Below are 24,019 nucleotides of genomic sequence, written 5' to 3' on the forward strand. Positions count from 1 at the left end.
CTTCCAGCACTGCCACAACTCCAGCACAGACTCCACCAGGTAAAAGAAACTTAAATTTTACTCGAGCGCTACTAAAACAGCGAGGAAGGAGTTCCCCTCTTCCGTGCACGCGAGCCACAGGCACGAGTTTTTCACTAAGCTGCATTACGCCCAAGGCCTGCAGGGGGCGCTGTTTTGCATAAAAGGTGCAAACTCCTTAATGCACCTTTAAAAAAGGTTGAAAAATTGAAAAGCCGGAAAAATCTTTTGAAAAAGTTTTAAAAAATTGAAAAAAATTTGAAAAATTGGAAAAATTGGAAAAATCTGAAAAAAAGTTTTTAAAAAGGTTGAAAAATTGAAAAATAACCTGCAAAAACTTTTGAAAAAGTTGAAGAAACTAAAACAAAACTTGGAAAAGTTTGAAAATCTGAAAAAAAATTTTTTTTTTTTAAAAAATCTGAAAAAAGTAAAAAAAAAAAAGGCTAAAAAATTGGAAAAAAACCCCAAAAAAACCTTTGAAAAAGTTTTGAAAAGTTGAAAAAAGTAGAAAAGTTTAAAAAATCTGAAAATAGTAAAAAAAAAAAAAGTTAAAAGTTCAAAAACATTGAAACGGTTGGAAAAACCCGAAAAAAACTTTTGAAAAGGTTTTGAAAAATCTGAAAAAAGTTTTTAAAAAAAAATCTGACAAAAGTAAAAAAAAAAAAAAAAGGTTTAAAAATTGCAAAAAAAAAAAAACAAAAACAAAAAAACCTTTGAAAAAGTTTTGGTAAAGTTGAAAAAATTTGAAAATTTTGAAAAATCTGAAAAAAACTTTTTTAAAAACACTAAAAGAGTTTCGAAAAGGTTGAAAAATTGAAAAACCTGAAAAAAACTTTTGAAAAAGTTGAAGAAACTAAAAAAACTTAAAAAAAAAAAAAAGTAAAAAAAAAAATCTGAAAAAGTTAAAAAAATAGGTTTAAAAATTGCAAAAAAAAAAACCCCCGAAAAAACCTTTGAAAAAGTTTGGTAAAGTTGAAAAAAGTAGAAAAGTTAGAAAAATCTGAAAATCGTAAAAAAAGTTCAGAAACATTTAAATTGTTGGAAAAACTTGAAAAAAAAACTTTTGAAAAGGTTTTGAAAAACTGAAAAAGTTGTCAAAAAAGCTGAAAAAATTAAAAGTTGAAAAGTTGAAAAAAGCTTTTAAAAAATTTCCAAAAAGTTTGAAAAATAAAAACATTATCTAAAAAAGTTAAACAAGGTTTAAAAAGTTGAAAAAACCTGGAAAAATTCAAATAAGCAGAAAAAAGTTGGAAAAGGTAGAAAAAGTTTTCAAAACCTTAAGAACACTAACAAAACTGAAAAAAGTTGAAGAGAATTGAAGAAAGGTTGAAAAAGCTGAACATTTTAACAACTGAACGGTTACAATCGGCTAAGATTTGAAGGAGTTGAAGAGTTATAAATTTGGAAAATTTCTTCGTCTGTTTACATGGGGCACAAAAGTTGCACAAAATTTGGAATATTTTACAAAGTTTAGAAGAAATCCAAAAGTTAGAACATAGCAGGAATGTCCTTTAAAAAGCTGCACGTTTTCATATATCAATGGTTCAAATCGGACAAAATTTGTAGGAGACGAGGGAACTTTTCAAGAGGCTGTGATTGATGACTGATACACTAGAGGGCAGCAGAGCGCTTCTTTGAATAAATAAAAATACTGAAGAGGGGAAAAAAAGACTGATTGATCACAGAAAGAAAGAAAACAAGAATCACAGTAAAGAAAATAATAAAATTACATTAAGTCACCATAAAGATGAGAAACATTCACCAAATAAAGGAACAGGAATATATATTTAAAAGAAAAACAGTAAAGTTCCAGTAATTACTTTAAAAGTATCCATAAAGTAAGAAATAATGGTTAAAAGGTATCAATACAAATCGAGTAATAGATCTAAAATATCAATAAAGTTCCACAAAAGGTTAAAAATCAACAATATAGCAACAATAATTGTTCAATAATATCAAAAAGTATCAATAAAGCACTGATACCAGCTAAAAATTATTAATAAAGTTCCAGTAAATTAAAAAAGGAATCAATAAAGTATAAACAATACTTAAAAAGTATCAATAAACTTCCAATGATAGATAAACAGTATCAATAAATATAAACAATACTTAAAAAGTATCAATAAAGTTCCAATATTTCATAAAAAGTATCCATAAAGAAGATCAATAGATGAGAAGTTTCCATTCTCAGCAACATATCTGTAGAAAAGCTGTGAACTGTTGGAGTTCTCAGTTTTCTCAGTTTCTGGATAATGTGTTGGATCTGATCCTCCACCTCTGTGACCTCTGACCTCTGACCTGTGTGACCTCTGGGAGAGCCAGGCTCCATGTTCAGGCTTTCCTGAAACCCTCTGGATCAGTCTGCCCTCCAGATGTTTGAATTTTCTCACGGAGGACGAGGAACATCTGGAAGAGCTCAGGAGGAGCAGACTGACTCCTGCTCTTCCTCCTGCTGTACACCCTCCCTCCTCCTCCTCCTCCTGCTGCTGCTGCGGCTCTTCCTTCTAGTCTTCCTCCTCCCCTTCCCTTCTCTTTCTGCTGCTGCTGCGACTCTTCCTCCAGCTCTACACCCTCCCCCCTCTTTCTCAAGGCGCTAACATCAAACAGGAGGCGGAGGGGGTGATTTCAGAGGGGGGAGGAGGAGGGAAGAGCAGCAGGAGGAGGAGCGGGGAGGGGGGAGGATGTGGTTTAGAGCAGGTGAGGAAGAAGGAGAGACTCTTTGATCTGCTGCAGGAAAACACCACGAGGAGACCAAGACTAAACACCTGAGACCTGAGACCTCAGACCTGAGACCAAGACCTGAGACTGAGACCTGAGACCTGAGACCGGAGACCGGAGACCAAGACCTGAGACTGAGACCTGAGACTGAGACCTGAGACCTGAGACTGAGACCTGAGACTGAGACCTGAGACCTGAGACTGAGACTGAGACCTGAGACTGAGACTGAGACTGAGACTGAGACTGAGACTGAGACTGAGACTGAGACCTGAGACTGAGACCTGAGACCAAGACCTGAGACCTGAGACTGAGACCTGAAACTGAGACCTGAGATTGAGACCTGAGACCTGAGACTGAGACCTGAGACTAAAGACCTGAGACCAAGACCTGAGACCAAGACCTGAGACTGAGACCTGAGACTGAGACCTGAGACCAAGACCTGAGACTGAGACCTGCGACCTGAGACCTGAGACCTGAGAGCAAGACCTGAGACTGGGACTGGAAAGACCTGAGACCAAGACTGGAAAGACCTGAGACCAAGACTAGAATGACCTGAGACTGGAAAGACCTGAGATTGAGACCTGAGACCTGAGACTGAAACTTGAGACTGAGACCAAGACCTGAGACCTGAGACTGAGACCTGAGACCAAGACCTGAGACCTGAGACTGAGACCTGAGACCTGAGACCTGAGACCAAGACTAAAGATCTGATACCAAGACTGTAAAGACCTGAGAGCAAGTCTCAGTCTCAGGTCTTTAGTCTTGGTCTCAGGTCTCTCCAGTCTCAGTCTCAGGTCTTTAGTCTTGGTCTCAGGTCTTTACAGTCTTAGACCAGAGACCAAGAACAGGACCAACACAAGACAAGACTTTGAGGACTTGAACAACTTGAGAAGATTTAGAATTTTTACAGAGTAAAACATTTTTGAAAAGTTAAGCCAGGTTTAACACTCGCACGACTTTTTGCCACGATGTTGTCGTGGCAGGGCGTGCCAATCTCTCCACACACTTCACGCCCCTTCACGAGTGTTTTGCGACTCGATTCGTGCCGATGCGTGCCACAGAATCGTGCAAGTGGCTTCACGCATTCCTAAATGATGTGGTTCTGTGTTCCCACCAGCCGCCACTAGATGGAGCAGTGAGTCTCTAATGCTTCCCTCCGGTCTGGTCTGAAACCACCTGGAAGAACACACACACACACACACACACACACACACACACACACACACACACACACACACACACACACACACACACACACACACACACACACACACCCGGAGCCTCAATGAGAAGGTAGAGCAGCAGAACACCTGCGGCTCTTTGATGTAGCGGAAAGGTATGTCGCCGTGTCGCCTGGTGCCCCCCCTGCCTGTGGGAACCTGCACTGTACAAAATTCTAATATGAACAAGTTTTTTAAAACTTGTTTTAACTAAAAATGTCTCATTTTGCTGTGAAAAATCTATGAAATTGTTATAAATGTAAGTAAATACTCAAAGTTGGTTCAAATATGTGAGCAAATCACGTACACTGTAAAAAATCAAAACTCCGACAAAGTTTTTTCAAGTTTTTTTTTGAGTGAAAAATCTCTTGATTTAAGAGAAGTTCTCTGAAATCAAGACAATTTTCATTTGTTCCATTGGCGGATTTTTGTTTTCTTAAATTAAGATACTTTCACTTTGAAATAAGTAAAAGAAAAAAATCTTCATTTTTCACTTTATCCATTTACAGATTTTTTTCTTAAGTTAAGATACGTTTACTCTGACGTAAGTATAAAAAAATCTCCCTTTTTCATGTGCTCGATTGGCAGATTATTTTGTCTTAAGATACTTTTACTTTGAAATAAGTGAAAAAAAAAATATCTTCAATTTTCACATGTTCTATTTGCAGATTTTTTTTTCTTGAGTAGAGATACCTTTACTTTGAAACAAGTAAAAAATGTATTAATTTTCCACATGTTCTCTTGGCAGAATATTTTTTCTTAAGATAGGCTACTTTTAATTTGAAATAATTGAAAAAAATTCTTCTGATACTTTTATTTTGAAATAAGTAAAAAAAATTAGCTCATTTTTCATGTGTTCTATTTGCAGATTATTTTTCTTAAATTAGGATACTTTTACTTTGAAATAAGTAAAAAAAATCATCTTCATTTTCAACGTGTTCCATTGGCAGATTAGTTTTTCTTAAGAGAAGAGACTTTTACTTTGAAATAAGTAAAAAAAAGTCTTCCTTTTCCACATGTTCTAGTGACAGATCATTTTTCTTAAGTTAAAATAACTTTTACTTTGAAATAAGTGAAAAAAAACATCTTCAATTTTCATGTGTTCTATTTGCAGATTTTTTCATTTCTTACACTAAGATACTTTTACTTTGAAATAAGTGAAAATTAAAATCTGTCAATGAAATAAGCAAGAGAATTTTTTACAGTGTATATATAATCACAAATGAAAGCAGTGTGTAAAAGCTTGTTTTCCCCAGAGTAACAGAGCCTGGCTCCTCCTCCAGAGAGTTTACAGCCTCTTCTTTCTCGCCCTCCTCCTTCCTCCTCCTCCTCCTCTCTTTGTGGTCTCTCTGTCTCTCTCTCTCTCTCTCTGATCCCTCAGACTCCCGGTCTTCCTCATGGCTCCGGGTGTCTGACGGAGCTGCAGTCATGACCAGCGGAGCGTTTGGACTTCTGGCTCTGGTCCTGCTGGTCCTGCTGGTCCCGGTGCTGCCGCAACTCTGTGAGTACCAAAATAAAACTTCTCTATATGTACACTGTAAAAAACAAAATAGACATATGAACATTTTTTTTTCTTTTTAAACTTGCTTTGAGTGAAAATTTCAAAGTAAAAGTATTTTAAGTTAAGGCTAAACTGCTTCATTGTAGATTTGTGCATCTATCTGTTTTAGAACAATTACACTGTAAAAAAATACATCTGAGCAAGTTTTTTGTAACTTGTTTTGAGTGAAAATTTTCAAAGTAAAAGCATCTTTCTTTATGCCCAAGAGATCAAAATAAGGAGCAGTTTCATTGTGGATTTTTGCAGCTATCTGATTTTGAAATGACTTCCCGCACTGCAAAAAAAAAAAAAAGAAATCTCAGCAAGTTTTTTTTAACTTGTTTGGAGTGAAAATGTCTCTGATTTAAGATAAATTCACTTAAAAATTATATTTAAGCAAAATAGTTTGTTTGATTTCAAAGTAAAAGTATCTTAATTTAAGATTAAACTGCCAATTGGACAGGATGAAAATTGTCCAGATTAAAGAGATTTTCTCTTAAATCAAGTAAAATGAAACATTTTCACTCCACAAAAGTTTCCAAAATTTGTTCAGATTTGGATTTTTTACAGTGTAGAAGCTAAAATCAATGTCGTTTTTCATTGATTATCACATCATCTGACCAATTTAAGCGGGAGTCTCATATAAATTTGCATTATTGTCTCAAAAAACTGCAAAATTTGAAAAAAAAAAACTCCAGTTCCTGCAAAATATTGACTCCCATAATTCAGAATTTAAGGAAAATTTTAAGTTTTATTGCAGAAATTTTAAAAAAAATTCTGTGAGATCAGACTTTAAAAACAAACAAAAAACATCCAGACGTTTTCCTTACAGGAAATCAGACACTTCTTAATATATTCCATATTTCCGCTTTTATTTTGAAAAGCTGTTGTGAATGTATTATTTTTGTTTTTCTTTTTTTCCATCATCTTATGTATGAAAATGTAGTTTTAGAGTCAGAGGGTGAGAGGGTGAAGGTTAGAGGGTTACTATCAGGGTTAAAGGGGCAATTTATAATTTTGAATTTATGTAATTTTCTTACTTTAATTGTTTGATTTTATTGAATTTTATTTAATTTTTGTAAATTTTGCTGTAATAAATTTTACAATTTTTTCTTTAATTTAAATTGTATTTGACTTAATTTAATTTAATTTAATTTTATTTTATTTCACTTTAATATTTTTTTTATAATTTTCAGTTTATTTATTTATTTATTTATTTATTTATTTATTTATTTATTTATTTATTTTACAATTTCAAGTTTTAAAAATAATGAAAGATGATTTCAAAAAAATAGGTAAAAATTGGAGACAGTGGAGGAAAATAATCACATTTTAGGAGGAAAAATTGGATTCTTTTAATCGATCCAGTTGGAGTCAAAGGTCAAGAAGAGAGAAGAACGTCATCTGACGTATGGAGGGTGAGAGGGTGAAGGTTAGAGGGTTACTATCAGGGTTCAGAGGTCACAGATGACATCATTTTGACAACCTGATGACAGGAAAGAGAAAGGTCATGACCTTGAATTTTCCTGACTTGACCTTTAAGGCAGCAGTCGCCCCAAAAGACTTTATATATTTTCTTGAATTTGGCAACAAAAGTAACAATTCAGTTCTAGGAGTGGGCGGCAAAAAAATCTGAATTTAAACTGATTTTATAATTTTTTAATTAATTTCATTTTATTATTTAATTTTATTTTTTATTATGGGAATTTATTGAAATTTACTTTTTTTCATGTATTTAATTTTACTATGTATTTTTCTCAATTTAATTCAGTGTAAAAATATTTTATTTCATTTCAATGATTTTTTTTAAAAATGTCTTATTTATTAATATTGAATTTCTAATTTTGAATTTATTTGATTTTTTTAAAATCGTTAACTAATTGAACTTCTCTTAATTTTTGTTTTTTAACATATTCAATTTTACAATTTAATTTAATTTAATTATATTTTAGTTTATGTCATTTTAATACATTTTTATATTTTTTATTTATTCCTGCTGAATCTATAATTATCAATTTGTTTAATTTTCTTTTTTAATTATTTATTGAATTTTACTTAATTTTTGTAATTTTTAATGTATTTAATTTTATTATTTATTTTATTTCAGTTCAATTTAACTTCATTTAACTTACTTCTATTTTATTTGATTTGATTTTAATTTATTTTAATTGAATACATTTCTATAATTTTTAATTTATTCATACTGAATTTCTAATTTTGAATGTATTTATTTTTCTTTTTTAATTGTTATTTTGTGGCAATTTGATTAATTTTGCACTTTTCAATGTATTTAATTTCGCTATGTATTTTATTCAAATTTAATTTAAATTAGTTTTAATTTATTTTATTACATTTTCATATTTTTTTCAATATATTTACACTGAATTTATACTTTTTGTCACAAATAAAAAATCAGGATTGTATTTTAAGAAATTGTTAACCTAAAGTAGGTGAACTCAGAAAATGACGTCTGAGCTGCTTCGCCAGGATTACACTGTAAAAACTACAGAAATTTTAAATCTTACCAACTTCATTCATCTTGTTTTCAGTCAAAATGTCTCATCTCACTTGATTTAAGGTCTATTTATTTTGTATTTAAGTGATTCTTTTTACAGTGTATGTTGTTTTTCTTGTGTTTAGTCAACAATTATTGAACAATTTCTCACATTTCTTCACCAAAAACTTTATTTTGAGACTTATTTTCTTCCAAATGTCTTATTTTTTCAGCCATAAATCCACGTTTTATCCTTCAACAGTTTCAGTTCATTAAATAAGCAGGTGTCCTGCTTTATGAAGGGAAATTCCAGTGTATGCTAACCGCTAAGCTAAAAAAACTACTGATTCGTGGCCTGTTTGTTTCCAGTACACTGCAAAAAATGCAAAAATTCAAATCTTACTGAGTTAATTCATCTTGTTTTCAGTCGAAGTGTCATCTCACTTGATTTAAGATACATTTAAGACAGATACATTTAAGACAGAGAGACTTATTTCTGGATTCAAAATTCTTCTGTTCAGATCTCTTTTTCACTAGTTTTAACACTCATTTTCTTCATTTTAGTGTTGATATCTTGGAATTGAGCCACACTTTTTTTACAGCATAGACAACAACTATCTGGGATTCGAACCCACGACCTGTGTTCATTCACACTTCCACTTTAAAATCACCCTTTCTTCCTCAGTACCTAAAGAATAACATTCTCCTCCCCCAGAGGCCTCTTCATAAGCCCCGCCCCCTCCCCGTCTAAGCCCCGCCCCTTCCATTAAACCCCGCCCCCTTTTCCCAGGCTCTGTAAACTCATCAAGCTGCAGAAACAGGAGGACTCTCAGGTCTCCTCAGCCCCCTCCCCCCTCCTTAAAGACAGACTGTTTGGACGACCTTTGACCTTGAGTGTCGGGAGACGAGGCGGCAGTGTAAACAAAACCATCTGGTCTGTAAACACTGAAGATAAACAACAACAAAGGCCTCCCTTTAGAGCTGGGAGATAAAAAACAACAACTGTCCTGACGGTGTTTGTTCTGTCAGGTGTGTGCGTGTGTGTGCGTGCGTGCATGTGTGTGTGTGTGTGTGTGTGTGTGTGTGTGTGTGTGTGTGTGTGTGTGTGTGTGTGTGTGTGTGTGTGTATGGGCGTGTGTACAGCTACAGACCGACTTCAAGAAAGTTCTCTGAAATCCAGGCAATTTTCAGTTGTTTCACTGGGGAACGTATTTCAAAGTAAAAGTATCTTAATTTACGAAAATGTATTTCAAAGTAAAAGTGTCTTAATTTAAGAAAAAAAAATCTTTTCACTAAACAAGTGAAAATGGTAGATTTTTTTAAATTGCAAAGTAAAAATATCTTAATTTAAGCTAAAAATAAAACTGCCAATTGAACAACTCAAAATTGTATATTTTTTTACTTATTTCAAAATTAAAGTATCTTAATTTTTATTTTAAAAAATCTACAAATACAAAAAGTGATTTTTTTTTAATTTTCTTACTTATTTCAAAGTAAAAGTATCTGAATTTGAGAAAAAAAATATCTTCCCACATAATAAGTGAAAATTGGAGATTTCGTAAACATATTTCAAACTTAAAGCATATTTAAGAAATAAAAAAAATCTTCCACTACAAAAAGTGAAAACTGTAGATATTTTTAAACTTATTTCAAATTAAAAGTATTTCAATTTAAGGAAAAAAATCTGCAGCTAGAACAAGTGAAAATTGAAGATTTTCATGATTCATTTCAAAATAAAAGCATCTTAATTTAACAACAAAAATCCGCCAATAGAACAATTGAAAAAGCTACATTTTTTTTAAACTTGTTTTACTTGGTGTATTGGCAGATTTTATTTTTTAGTTATTTCAAAGTAAAAGTATCTTAGTTTAAAAAAGAAAAATCAGCCAAGAGAACAAGTGAAAATTGAAGAATTTTTTCTACATATTTCAAAGTAAAAGTATCTGAATTTAAGAAAAAAAATCTGCCAATAGAACAAGTGAAATTTTATAAATTTTTTTTTACTTGTTTCAAAGAAAATTGTCATAATTCCAGAAAATAAAATCAACTATAGAACAAGTGAAAATTATACATTTTCATTTTTTATTTCAAAGTAAAAGTATCTTAATAAAGACAAAGAATCTTCCAATAAAAGCGAAAATTGTCTTGACTTAAGAGAATTTATCTTAAATCAAGCAAAATGAGACATATTCAGTGAAAACGCAAAAAAACAGTGTACAGTGTAAGAAAATCAGTTTTTGAATTTTTACAGTGTAATATGCTACACTTCAATATTTTAGCCAACTTTGAGATTTTAACTACATTTATACAGGTTTTGTAGATTTCACACTTCAAATCTAAATCTGAGCAACTCTTGTAAACTTGTTCTGAGTGAAAAAATGTCATTTGATTTAAGATAAATTCACTTAAAAATTATATTTCACCAAAATAAAAGACTTGATTTAAAAGAAGTTCTCTGAAATCAAGACAGTTTACACTTCTTCTATTGGTCGATTTTATTTTCTTAAATTAATATACTTTTACTTTGAAATAAGTTAAAAAAAATTCACTTGTTCTACTGGGAGACTTTTTTAGAAAAAGTTAAATATTTTTACTTTAAAATACGTTAAAAAAAATGAAAGCTTTTCACTTGTTCTACTGGCAGATTTTTTTTTAATTAAGAAATTTTTACTTTGAATTAAGTACAAAAATAAATCTGTAATTTTCATTTGTTCTGTATGTTGATTTTTTTTCGTAAATTAAGATACTTTTAATTTGAAATAAGTACAAAAGCAAATCTCAATTTTCACTTGTTCTTTTGGCAGATTTTTTTCTTCTTAAATTAAGATACTTTCACTTTGAAATAAATATAAAAAATCACCTGTTCTCCTGGCAGATTTTTTTTGAAAAATTAAAATACTTTTACTTTGAAATACATAAAAAAAGAAAGAAAACTTTTCACTTGTTCTACTCGCAGATTTTTTTAGAAAAAATAAAATACTTTTACTTTGAAATACGTAAAAAATGAAAACTTTTCACTTGTTCTACTGGCAGATTTTTTTTTATTTAAGAAACTTTTACTTTGAAATAAGTACAAAAATTAATCTGTAATTTTCACTTGTTGTATATGTAGATTTTTTTTCTTCAATTAAGAAACTTTTACTTTGAAATAAGTACAGAAATAAATCTCAATTTTGACTTGTTCTATTGGCAGATTTTTTTTCTTAAATTAAGATACTTTTACTTTGAAATAAGTATAAAAAATCACTTGTTCTCCTGGCAGATTTTTTTTAGAAAAATTAAAATACTTTTACTTTGAAATATGTATAAAAAATGAAAGCTTTACACTCGTTCTACTGGCAGATTTTTGTTTTTACATTAAGAAACTTTTACTTTGAAATAATTACAAAAATAAATCTATAATTTTCACTTGTTGTATATGTAGATTTTTTTTCTTAAATTAAGATACTTTTACTTGGACATAAGTATAAAAAAATCACTTGTTCTCCTGGCACAGTTTTTTAGAAAAATTAAAATACTTTTACTTTGAAATACGTAAAAAATGAAAAATTTTCACTTGTTCTACTGGCAGATTTTTTTTTAATTAAGAAACTTTTACTTTGAAATAAGTACAAAAATAAATCTCAATTTTCACTTGTTCTATATGTAGATATTTTTCTTAAATTAAGAAAATTTTACTTTTAAATAAGTAAAAAAAATCTATAATTTTTCACTTGTTCTATATGTTGATTTTTTTCTTCAATTAAGTTACTTTTACTTTGAAATAAGTACACAAGAAATCTCAAATTTCACTTTTTGTATTGGAAGATGTCTCTTTTCTTATTTCAAAGTAGAAGTATTGTATCTTAATATCCGATACTGGATATATGTGGAGGCAGAAGTAAGTGTGTGTATGTGTGTGTGTGTGTGTGTGTGTGTGTGCGCCTGCTGCACCTTTAAGGTTTGCAGGTGTTTGGCTGGTATTTCCCCAAACACACACACACACACACACACACACACACACACACACACACACACACACACACACACACACACACACACACACACACACACACACACACACACACACAGGGCAGATGTGAGGTCTTCATTCATCTTCAAAGAACAACAGTCAGATTGATGTTTGGCTTGTTTTTTTTTACAGTTTCTTCCTCGATGGATTTCAGCTGCACATTTTTGTGAAAATCTGTTTTCTTTCCTCTGTGGAATGAAGGTCAGCATCACTAAAGAGATCCAAGAAAATAAAAAAAAAGAGAAGAGATCGAAGAAAAAAAACTAGAAAGCAGAGGACGGGAGTTTTATGTTCATGTACACTGTAAAAAGTAAAAATCTGAGCAAGTTTTTTTAAACTTGTTTTGAGAGAAAACTAAGATAAATCTACTAAAAAATTATATTTCATGAAGATAAAAAGACGTCATTTAAGAGGAGTTCTCTGGAATCAAGACAGTTTTCACTTTTTCGATTGACAATGTTTTTTTTCTTAAATTAAGATACTTTTACTTTGAAATAAGTTAGAATATCTGCCAGTAGGTTTTGTTTTTTCACTTATTTCAAAGTAAAAGTATCTTCACTTCAGTAAAACAAGCTGCCGATAGAACAAGTGAAAACTGGAAACAAAAAAAGACGAAGAACAACCGGACGCTGGTCAAGAAAAAAATAATTTCAGTAGAAACCCAGAGAGGCAAATCGCAGAACGTCGAGTCGTGTAAAGAGCTCCGACTATTTTATTTTCTGTTTTTTAATTAAAAAAACAGCTCTTTGAAGTTTTTCTTTTTTTTTTCCTTAAATTGGTTATTTTGCTTTTTTCTTTATTTAAAACACATCATTGATTTTTTTCTCTTGTTTCTTTTTTCAATTTTCTATTCAATCAAAAAAAGCAGATTTATTTATTTAATTTTTTTATTTTTTTATTTATGTAAAAAAACGCCATGATTTTTTTCTTTTTCAAATTTATTTACCTTATGAAAAAACAGCTTTATGATTTTTTTCTTTTGTCTTTTTTTTAAACAGATCCATCTTTCTTTCTCTTTTTCAATGTTTTATCCAATAAAAAAAACAGGTATGTTTTAATTTTTTTAATTTTTACGTTATCAAAAAAAACTTCGAGAATTTTTTTCATCTTTCTGCTTTTTCTAGTTTTTTTTTAATTAAAAACTGATTTTTTTTTAACGCCATTTTTTATTATTATTTTTTTAATTTTTCCAAAAAAACTGCTCCATGATTTTCTTATTTCTTTTCTATGAAAAAAACAGCAAAACAACAATTATTATTTTCTGTGTTCTTCTTATTCTTTTTTATTTATTTTATTTTATTTTATTTTATTTAAAAAATGGCTCTGTGCTCAAGCAACAGTCGATTAGGAATTGAAAACTTGGATAAAAACTCAGAATCACTGAATTGAAATCGACTCCACCAGAGCGGTTCCTAAAAGTTTCTCATTGTGTCCCTCCAGCTCCAGAATGTTCCCCCGGGGGCCACCGGACCCTCCAGGACCCCAACCGCAGCGTGACCTTTGACTCCACCCACATCCAGGACTCGGCCGTCCAGGACCTGATCTGCGACCAGAGCCTGGAGCCGGGATGGTACCGCTTCAGGATCCGGGGCCGCAACGCCCAGATGCCCACTTCCTGTGTGGAGGTAGAACCGCACACCAAGATGCACTGCAAAAAATCTAAATCGCCGCAAGTTTTTTTAAACTTGTTTTGAGTGAAAAAGTCTCTCATTTTACTTGATTTATGGTAAATTCACTTAAAAGTTATATAATAAAACTATCTATAATTTTTTATTTTTCTATTGGCAGATTTTTTTTCCCCTTAAATTATAAAACATTTAATTTTAAGTAAGAAAAAAAATAATGTATCAAATCTCCACTTGCTATACTGTTTGATTTTTTTATTGATTTAAAAGTAAAAGGATCCTCAAAAAAAATCTGCCAATAAGTGAACATTGTTTCAAAAAAATGTAAAAGTATTGTAATTTAAGGAAAAAAAGATCTGCAACACAACAAGTGAAATTGAAGATTCTTTTACTTTTTTTTCAAAGTAAAAGCATCTTAATCTAAGACAAAATGTAACAATACAACAAAGTGAAAATTGTAGATTTTTTAAGTTATTTCAAAGTAAAAGTATGTTAATTCAAGAAAAAAATAATAATAAAATAAGTAAAAATTATTTTAATTTCTTTTTACTTATTTCAAACTAAAACTATGGTAATTTAAGAAAAAAAAACTCTACCAAGAGAGTGATTTATTGTACTTTTTTAAATTTTTTCCAAAGTTAAAGTATCTTCATTAAAAAAAAAGTAATCTACAGCTATAACGTGAAAATTCTAGATTTTTTTTTTTTTTTTATAATTTCAAATAAAAGTGTTTCAATTTAAGAAAAAAAATCCGCCAATATAACGAGTAAAATTTTTGGAATTTTTTTTTGTTATTTCAAAGTAAAAGTTTCTTAATTGAAGAGAATGTGTTATTTATTTATTTACTTTTCTTTAGAACTAGTTTTAAATGTAGTTTTTTGAGGGGGAAGAACATTTTTTGCAGTGTGGGAATCTCACCCCTCCTGGCTTTTATCAAACATCCTCCACCTGAATCCCAGTGTAATGAGCGGTTTGGCTCCGGGGCTAATCAGTGCCCCCCCCACTCTGGATAATGACTGTTTGTTCCTCCTGCAGATGAACCGCTGCGGCACCCAGGCGCCGCTGTGGCTGTCCCTGAGGGACGCCGCCCTGCCGCCGCCCGGCCAGCGCCGCCGCCTCACCGCCTGCGCCACCTGGAGGTTCCACAGCGGCACTGCGGGGGACTGCTGCCTCTTCAGGATCCCCGTCACCGTCAGCCACTGCGGAGACTTCCTGGTCTACTACCTGCTGCCCACCCAAGGCTGCATGGGGTACTGCGCTCAGGGTGGGTACATGAGAGCCATGAGGAAACAACCCGTCTACATGAGAACCTTGAGGAAACAAGGAGTTCTACATGAGAACCATTAGGAAACAATGAGTTATAAAGGGTTCTACATGAGAACCTTAAAGAAACAAGGAGTTCTAAAGGGTTCTACATGAGAACCTTTAGGAAACAATGAGTTCTCCATGAGAACCTTGAAGAAACAATGCATTCTAAAGGGATCCATGAGAACCTTGAGGAAACAAGGAGTTCTACATAAGAACCTTGAAGGAACAAGGAGTTCTAAAGGGTTTTCCATGAGAACCTTAAGGAAGCAATGAGTTCTACATGAGAACCTTGAGGAAACAACAATTTCTAAAGGGTTCTACATGAGAACCATTAGGAAACAAGGAGTTCTGCATGAGAACCATAAGGATACAAGGAGTTCTAAAGGGTTCTAGAATTGGGACTACGTTTGCATTAATTATTCATGATGATTTACATAAACCTGTTCTGATTGGCCAGGGGCCAGGGATGACATATTTACCTTTGCAGGAAGTAAGCAAACTCCACTTCGTTATTTCACTTATTTATTATTTATTTATTTTTTCACTTATTTCAAAATAAAAGTATCTTAATTTAAGTTTGAAAAAAATTGCCAGAGGAGGATAACATTTTTTTCTTGATTCAAGACAATTTTCACTTGATTTTATTTCTGAAATTAAGATACTTTTACTTTGAAATAAGTTAAAAAAAAAAACTAGTTTTCACATCTTCAATTGGCAAAATGTTTTTTTTTTTTTCTTAATAACATACTTTCATTTTGAAATAACTAAAAAATCTAAGCTTTTGTTATATTGGCAGATTTTTTTTCTTCCTGAAATTGAAATGCTTTTAATTTGACATAAGTAAAAAATCTAAAAGTTTTTGTTCCATTGGCAGTTTTTTTTTCCTGAAATTAAGATACCTTTACTTTGAAATACGTAAAAAAAAAAAAATCTACAATTTTCACTTGTACTATCAGCAGATTCATTTTCTTAAAATATAATACTTTTACTTTAAAATAAGTAAAAAAATGTTCTATTGGCAGATTTTTGTAAGATTAACATCGCTTTACTTTGAAAAAAGTTTAAAAACTTTACAATTTTCACTTTTTAATTTAAGAAAAAAAAACAACCAATAGAACAAGTGAAAACTGTCTTGATTTCAGAAAGCATCTTTTATTTTGTTGAAAAATAATATTTAACTGAATTTATCTTAAATCAAGTAAAATGAGTCATTTTCACTCTGAAAAACTTTTAAAAACTTGCTCAGATTGTGATTTTTTACAGTGTATGAATGTCCTGTTCCAGAGGTTCCAGATGTAGGACCCAGGTTCTGCCTGCAGGGGGAGACGGAACTCAACGGCCGTTGTCAAGGTAACGAGAACCCATCGCCATGTTTGTTTTAGCTGTTAGCAATTCATGCCTTTCAAAATAAAAGGCAACAACCAAAGACAAACTTTGTTGTTTTTCTGCTGAGTCACTCTGAGGTCATGTGACTCTCATGACCATATTTGGGCGTAGAGTGATGACGTCATCCAGCTGAGAGCAGCTGTCAGTCAAACTGACAGTTCATTCAGTAACCCTTAAAAGCTTTAAAATCTCATTTTAGCAGTTAGCTGTTCATGATTTTCAAAATAAAAGCCCATAATTCCTTCAAAATAAAAGTTCTTTCATACAAAAAAGAAGTTAAAATCATGAAAATGGATATGTAGGTGTTAGCTAGAGTGAGGGTGTCAAAATGAGAGCCTCAAACCCTTTCAAAATAAAAGTAAAATTTTGGTAAATAAGGACATTTAAAATTAACACAAATGGAAATTTTTGGGTTGATCAGTGTTATTAATAGCATACCCCACCTTTCCAAGATAAAAGCCCACAATTCCTTCAAAGTAAAAGCCTGTTGACAATCAAAAGTGAGTGAAATTATGAAAACAAATATTCATGTGTTAGCTGGAGTGAGGGAGATCTGAATTCCAAAGTAAAACACTAAATCGCCTTCAAAATAAAAGTCCTTTTATATTAAAAAAAAGGGCTAAAATCATGAAAATTGATGTTGATGGATTAGAAATGACATTTAAATAAAATAAATTGAAAATTACGGGGTTTCTCGGCGTTTGTGAAAGCATGCAAACTCGTTCCAAAACAAAAGGCAACAATTCCTTCAAAATAAAAGTCCTTTTATCATAAAAAAAAAAGAAGAAATAGTTACATTTATGAAAACGGACATTCAGGGATTAGATACACCACTGGTGACCTGGATTTCACAATAAAATCCCAAAACTCCTTCAAAATAAAAGTGTTTTTATTTAAAAATGAGTTAAAATCATGTCAAGTTTGTATTTTTTACAGTGTCCGTCCCGCCGCTGACGTCTCGTCCGACCGTTGCCGCGGAGCCGTCGGGCCATGGCGGTGGCGTCCGCCTGCGCTGCTCCTTCGCCCCGCCCCCCTGGGGCGGCGGCCAGCCGCTGGGCTTCCACGTCGTTTGGGCAAGGCACGTCGGCCGTGGCACGAAGGCCGAGATCCGGAGCGAGTCGACGGCGAGGAGCTTCGCCCTGGCCGAGATGGACGGCGTCCGATTCCGGCTGGGCGAGACGGTAACCACCCTGACTTGACCTTTGACCTACACTGTAAAAAAGCTGTAAAAAAATGTTCAATATATATACACTGTAAAAAAAAATCCAAACCTAAACAAGTTTATTTACAATCATTTTTTAGAGTTTTGCAGTGCAAAATACACAAAAGAAATCTTCATAAATGTAGACAAAATCTAAAATTTAGCTAAAACATGGAGGTGGAACTTATACACTGTAAAATTTCAAAATGTGAGCAAAGTTTTTAAAACTTTTGGAGTTTTGCAGTGTGAAAATATACAAAAAAAAACTTTATAAATGTAGATTAAAATCTCAAATTTAGCTAAAATATGGATGTGGAACTTATACACTGTAAAAATTCAAAATGTGAGCAAGGTTTTTTTAAACTTTTTGGGAGTTTTGCAGTGTAAATATATACAAAAAAAATTATAAATGTAGATTAAAATCTCAAATTTAGCTAAAATATGGATGTGGAACCTATACACTGTAAAAACTAAAATCTGAGCAAGTTTTAAATTTTTTTTTTTAATTTTGGATTGCAAAAAATCAACAAAATCTTAACAAATGTAGATAAAATCTCAAATTTTGCTAAGTTTGTGAAATATAATATATTCACTGTAAAAAATGTAAATCTTCCAATTTTTTAAAAAAGTTGTTTGGAGTTTTACAGTGCAAAATCTAAAAAGAAACTTTATAAATGTACAGGAAATCTTTAAGTAAGCCAAACTATGGAAGTTCAACATCTACACTGCAAAAAAAAAAGCTAAATATGGAGCGAATTTCGTAAACTTGTTTTGAGTTTTGCAGTGCAAAATATAACAAAACTTACATACATAAATGTAGATAAAATCTCCAATTTAGCTAAAAAAATTTGAAGTGGGACATATACACTGTAAAAAAATCTAAATCTTACCAAGATTTTTAATGACTTGTTATGAGTTTTTGCAGTGTAAAAAAGTCTGTGAAAACATAATAAATGTAGAGAACATCTCAAAGTTGGCTAAGTTTTGGAAATGTGAAATTCAACTAAAACATGGAAGTGCAACATCAACGCTGTAAAAAACCAAATCCGAGCAAGTTTTTCAAACTTGTTTTGACTTTTTGCAGTGCAAATTGTATAAAAGCTTTAAAACTGTAAATAAAATTTAAGAGTGACAAAGTATGGAAGTACAACATCTACACTCCAAAAGAAAAGCTAAATATGAGCAAAATTTTTAAACATGTTCTGAGTTTTACAGTACAAAAAACTGTACAAGATTTATAAATGTAGATAAAATCTTAAAAAATAAACTATGTAAATTTCAAAACATGCACTGCAAAAACTGTTGGTGAACATGTCAATGAAAATGATCAGATTTTTTTTTACAGTGTAGATGTTGCATTTCCAGTTTTCATCTACATTTATTAAGGTTTCATATATTTCACACTATAAAAAATAAAAATCTCACCAAGTTTTTTTTATAACTTTTTTTGATTTTTGCAGTGCTAAATCTATAAAGCCTTTATAAATTTAGATAAAATCTTAAATTTAGTTACAATTTGGAAGTGCAACATCAACACTGCAAAAATACAAAAAAACTCTAAGCAAGTTTTTCAAACTTGTTTTGGGTTTTGCAGTGCAGATTCTATAAAAGCTTTAAGAGTGTAGATAGCATCTTTATGTAGGCTAAAATATAGAAGTGCAACATCTACACTGCAAAAAAAGTGCTAGAAGCTGAAGAAGCTTTATAAATGTAGAAAAATTCTAAAAGTTAGGTAAATTACTGAAATTCAAAGATACACTGCAAAAAATTTAAAAAAAAACTCTGAGGAAGGTTTGTCAAATTGTTTGGGAGTTTTGCAGTGCAAACTGTAAAAAAAAAACCTTCGTAAATGTAGATTAAAATCTCAAATTTATATAAAATCTGGAAGTGGTACTTATGCACTGTAAAATATCTCAATTTCAACAAGTTTTTTATAACTTGTTTTCAAAAAAAATCTCAAATTTACCTAAAATATGGAAGTGGAATTTATACACTGTAAAACATTCCAGACACCAAGTGAAAAGCTGTTTGTGAAAATGTTACCAAAAATGGTCAGATTTGGATTTTTTAGAGTGTAGATATTGCACTTTGAGTTTTTATCTACATTTATTAAGGTTTTATAGATTTAAAAATGTAAAGAAAAATCCAAATCTCACCAACTTTTTTATAATTTCTTTTGAGTTTTGCAGTGCATAAACATCTGTAAAAGCGTTATAAATGTAGATAAAATCTCGAAGTAGGCTAAGATATGGAAATGCAACATCTACACTGCTAAAAATAAGATCTGGCAATAGAACAAGTGAAGATTTAGATGTTTTTTAGATTTTTTTACAGTGCATGAATTACTTCAGGACACTTCAAACAGGATTTTTTTTTTTTTTTTTTGGAAAATTGTTAGGAGCCAACTCAACACTGCAAAAAGTAAATATCAAACCCTTTTCATTGACATTTTCATTCAAAACAACTTCAGAAAACTTGGTCACATTCAGATTTTTTTACAGTGTAGATGTTGCATTTCAATATTTTCGTCATATTTGAGATTTTTATCTACATTTATTAAGGTTTTATAGATTTCACACAGTAAAAAAATCAAAATAAGAGCAACTTTTTTACAAATTATTGTGAGAAAAACCATCTAATTTTACTTGATTTAAGAGAAATTCACTGAAAAAAAATGAAGTTTTCTTAAATGAAGATAATTTTCCCTTGTTCGATTGGTCATTTATTTTACTTATTTCAAAATAAAAGTACCTTAATATTGTATTAAAACAAGAATTTCTCTTAAATGAAGTCTTTTTATCTCAGTGAAATATCATTTTTTTTAAGCTGATTTATCCTAAATCAAGTAATATTTTACAGTGTGGTGGTGGTGTAGTGGTGAGTACTTAAGTCTCATAGTGAGAAGTGCTGTGGTTCGATTCCAGAGTAGGTCTTCCGGCTTCTTAAACAGAATAAAATCAGAAACAAACAGGTCAGAATGAAAACTGGTGCTTTTATTTTGTTAACTCCCTCCCAGTATTCCTGCAGCGTGTCGACGTTCAGCTCCGACTTGAGCCAAGGCAGGTCGGCGCCTAAAGAAAGCGAAAGGTTCTATGCCGGGCTGACGGTCAGTAAATACACTATAAAAAAAAAAAAAATCTGATGGTTAAATGAAGTGGTGGTAAACAACCGTCGTCATGGAAACGGGAGGATTTTGTTTCAGTTTTCTCCAGACTGGCTGCAGATCGCCGAGGACGGCGAGGAGCAGGAGGTGACGGTCCGCAGCACGGTGCCCATCCCCTGCCTGGGAATCGAACCGGGGAGCCGCTGCGGCGTCCCGCTGGAGCTCAACGTCCAAGACCCGGGTGAGAATGCCGCTGCTGTACAGGCAATGTTTAATCAATGTTTATGGATGGACAAAAAAAATCAAGCCACAGCTGCCTGAACAGGAAAAAATGCATACATTACACTGTAAAAATTAAGAGTCTTGAACTTTTACAGTGCACACATACATATTACATATTTTGTAAATTTTTGTAATTTTTTTCCTGTCATATTTGAAGCTTTGTACTTTTTTACAGTGTCAATTATTCATTTAATTTGATCTGATTCGATCTAATTGTCCCTTAAAAACTTGCTCAGATTTGAATTTTTTAACAGTGTATATCTTTGATAATAAGCAAACTGTTTTATGTAAATAGATTTTTTTAAATGTTAACATAAATCTAAATTTTTTTAAATTTGTACATTTTTTTATTTAATTTTTTTACACAATTTTACAAAAGTTTATATTTTTTTGCATTTTTTTTTTTACAGTTTTTCTTTTATCTCATAATTGAAAATTGGACCTTTTACAGTGTAGACTTTTCACTTAATTTGATCTAATTCTCCCTTTAAAAATCACGTTCACAATTGAATTTTTTACAGTGTATATCAGCAATAAAAAGCAAACTCTCTATTTAATATAAATAAATTTTCAAAAATATATACAAAATCTTTTTTTTTTTTCAAATTTTTACAATTTTTTTTACAATTTTTTTTACAAAAATGCATATAAATTTTACTAAAATGAGAAAAAAAAATTAAATACATTTTCATACACTGTTTTTGTGTCCTGTTATGATTGAAGATTTGGACTTTTTACAGTGTAGATTTTTCACTTAAACTAAGGCTCCCTTAAAAACCTATTCAGATTTGCATTTTTTACAGTAATTTATTTACAGTGCACTGTAAATAAACTGGTGTTAAATCTGAGCTACGCTCTGTCGCCCCCTGCAGACGGTGGGGAGCGCGGCGCCCCCGACGTGGTGCTGTCGGCCTGCCGAGTGGAGCTGCCGCCCGATGCCCTGGAGGCAAAGTTCCTCGTCGCCGCGGTAACCGACTTCAGGCGGGACGGGACCCGGGTCAGTCTGATCGGAGCGGCGCCGGAGCCCGGGGCCCCCCGGCTCTGGAGGAGCTACACCCCCGCCAAGCTCAAGGTTTGGTTCAGTCCAATAAAAATCACTCTACACTGTAAAAAGTCAAAATCTAAGCAAGTTTTTTTAAACCTGTTTAAAGTGAAAACCTCTTTCTACTTGATTTACGACAAATTTACTTAAAAAATATATTTTAGCAAAATAAGACTTGATTTAAGAGTTCTCCTGTTTCACGAGAAAATTAAGATACTTTTAATTTGAAATAAGACAAAATAATCTCATAAATGCAGACAATTTAAAATTTTTCTTTTTGCAGATTTTTTTTTACGCAAATTAAGAAACTTTTACTAAGAAATACGAGAAAATTTTGAGAAATTAACAATTTTTGCGCTTCTTTATTTTTAGATTTTTTTTCTTAAATGAAGATACTCTTACTTTTAAATAAATAAATAAAAAAGTCTGCCAGTAGAACAAGAGAAAATTGATTTTCTTGATTTCAGAGAACTTCTAAAAAAAATTCTGAAATTTTTTTAATGTTAAAAATTTCATTTTTAACATAAATTTGACTTTCATTTTGAAGAGGTTTGAGAATCTTATTTTGACAGCCAGCTCTCCCCCACCCTAGTGAAGAGCTAAAAATCTATTTTTAAGGTTTTGACTGTAATTTTTTTTTGTTTTGATGAGAAATTACTTTTATTTTGAAGGTGTTTTTCATCTTTTATTTTGAAAAGCATGAAAGCCTAATTGATAAATGAGATTGATTTAAGATAAGTTCACTAAAAAATTATATTTCATCAAGTTAGAAAGACTTGATTTATGAGAAATTCTCTGAAATCAAGTAAATGTTCACTTTTTATTTTTTTGACTTCTTTTATTATTTCAACATAAAAGTATCTTAATTTCAGAAAATAAAGTCTACCAATTGAGAACTGTCTTGGTTTAACAGAACTTCTCTTACATCAATACAGTTTTCCTTTCTTCTATTGGTAGACTATGGAACGTATTTCAAAGTAAAAGTATCTTAACTTTAGAGGAAAAAAAAATGGCACTAGAACCAAATAAAACTGTCTTGATTCCAGAGAACTTCTCTTAAATCAAGTCTTTTATTTTGCTGAAATATAAATTTTAAGTGAATTTATCCTAAATCAAGTAAAATGAGACATTTTCACTCAAAACAAGAGTTTTTACAGTGTAGAGCAGGTCATTGCTGATAAACATGATGTAATGCATGACGTCATCCCTCCAGTCTGTGTTTGGTTTAAACATCAAAGCCCCGGTGGGGTCAGAGGTCAGAGGGCGGAGCTCAGTTGACCTCTGTTGTGGTGACCTTTGCCCTCAGGTGACGGTGCGGGACGTCCCCACCTCGGTGTGCTACTCTCTGACCGGCCCTCACATCGTCACGCTGGACGGCAGGTTCGATTCCCTCTCTTCAGCTCAGGCTTTTATTAGGGCAGAGCGCAACATATTTAATTTTTAACCTAATTTCTACTGTTTATTATTATTATTATTATTATTATTATTATTATTATTATTATTATTATTATTATTATTATTATCGTCATCATTATATTTATTTTCTCATTATTATTATTATTGTTATTATTATTATTATTATTATCATTATTATTATTACCATAAAATCCCTAAATTCCTTCAAAATAAAAGTCAAATTTATGTTAAAAAAAATTACATTTAAACCATAAAAAAATGATAACTATAGGTTGATTAAAGTTAATGATAAAATAGCGTAACTTTCCAGTTTTATTTTTAGTGTTTATTATTATATCATTATCATCATCATCACATCATTATTATTATTATTATTATTATTATTATTATTATTATTATTATTATTATTATTATTATTATTATTATGAAGCGAGCACCAGAGGGCATGGTATTTCTATTGTTTATTATTATTATCATAAAAAACTGATAATTATAGGATGATCAAAGTTAATAATAACATAGCTTAACTTTCCACAATAAAAGCTTAAAACCCCTTAAAATAAAAGTAATTGTTTTGTTAAAAATTACTATTAAAACAAAAAAAGGGAGCATCATAGGTTGATCAGTGATAATCAATGAATTATGACATCAAGT

The 24,019-nt window shown here is 31.4% G+C and overlaps 1 protein-coding gene across 1 annotated transcript in view; it reads left to right on the top strand.

Moving 5' to 3' along the window:
* The first annotated feature begins 5,360 nt into the window (after positions 1 to 5,360).
* The window catches only part of LOC115383589 (von Willebrand factor D and EGF domain-containing protein), a 49,695-nt gene continuing 31,036 nt past the window's right edge, over positions 5,361 to 24,019 (top strand). Inside the window, exons 1-9 of the mRNA XM_030085722.1 lie at positions 5,361 to 5,457; positions 13,443 to 13,627; positions 14,663 to 14,891; positions 16,220 to 16,285; positions 17,258 to 17,502; positions 20,539 to 20,628; positions 20,725 to 20,866; positions 21,780 to 21,979; positions 23,256 to 23,329. Coding sequence (XP_029941582.1) covers positions 5,385 to 5,457; positions 13,443 to 13,627; positions 14,663 to 14,891; positions 16,220 to 16,285; positions 17,258 to 17,502; positions 20,539 to 20,628; positions 20,725 to 20,866; positions 21,780 to 21,979; positions 23,256 to 23,329 — 1,304 coding nt within the window. The 5' untranslated portion in view covers positions 5,361 to 5,384. The remainder of the gene's footprint in view (positions 5,458 to 13,442; positions 13,628 to 14,662; positions 14,892 to 16,219; positions 16,286 to 17,257; positions 17,503 to 20,538; positions 20,629 to 20,724; positions 20,867 to 21,779; positions 21,980 to 23,255; positions 23,330 to 24,019) is intronic.

The sequence above is a fragment of the Salarias fasciatus genome (genome assembly GCF_902148845.1).
Source record: "Salarias fasciatus chromosome 23 unlocalized genomic scaffold, fSalaFa1.1 super_scaffold_20, whole genome shotgun sequence".
NCBI lineage: Eukaryota > Metazoa > Chordata > Actinopteri > Blenniiformes > Blenniidae > Salarias > Salarias fasciatus.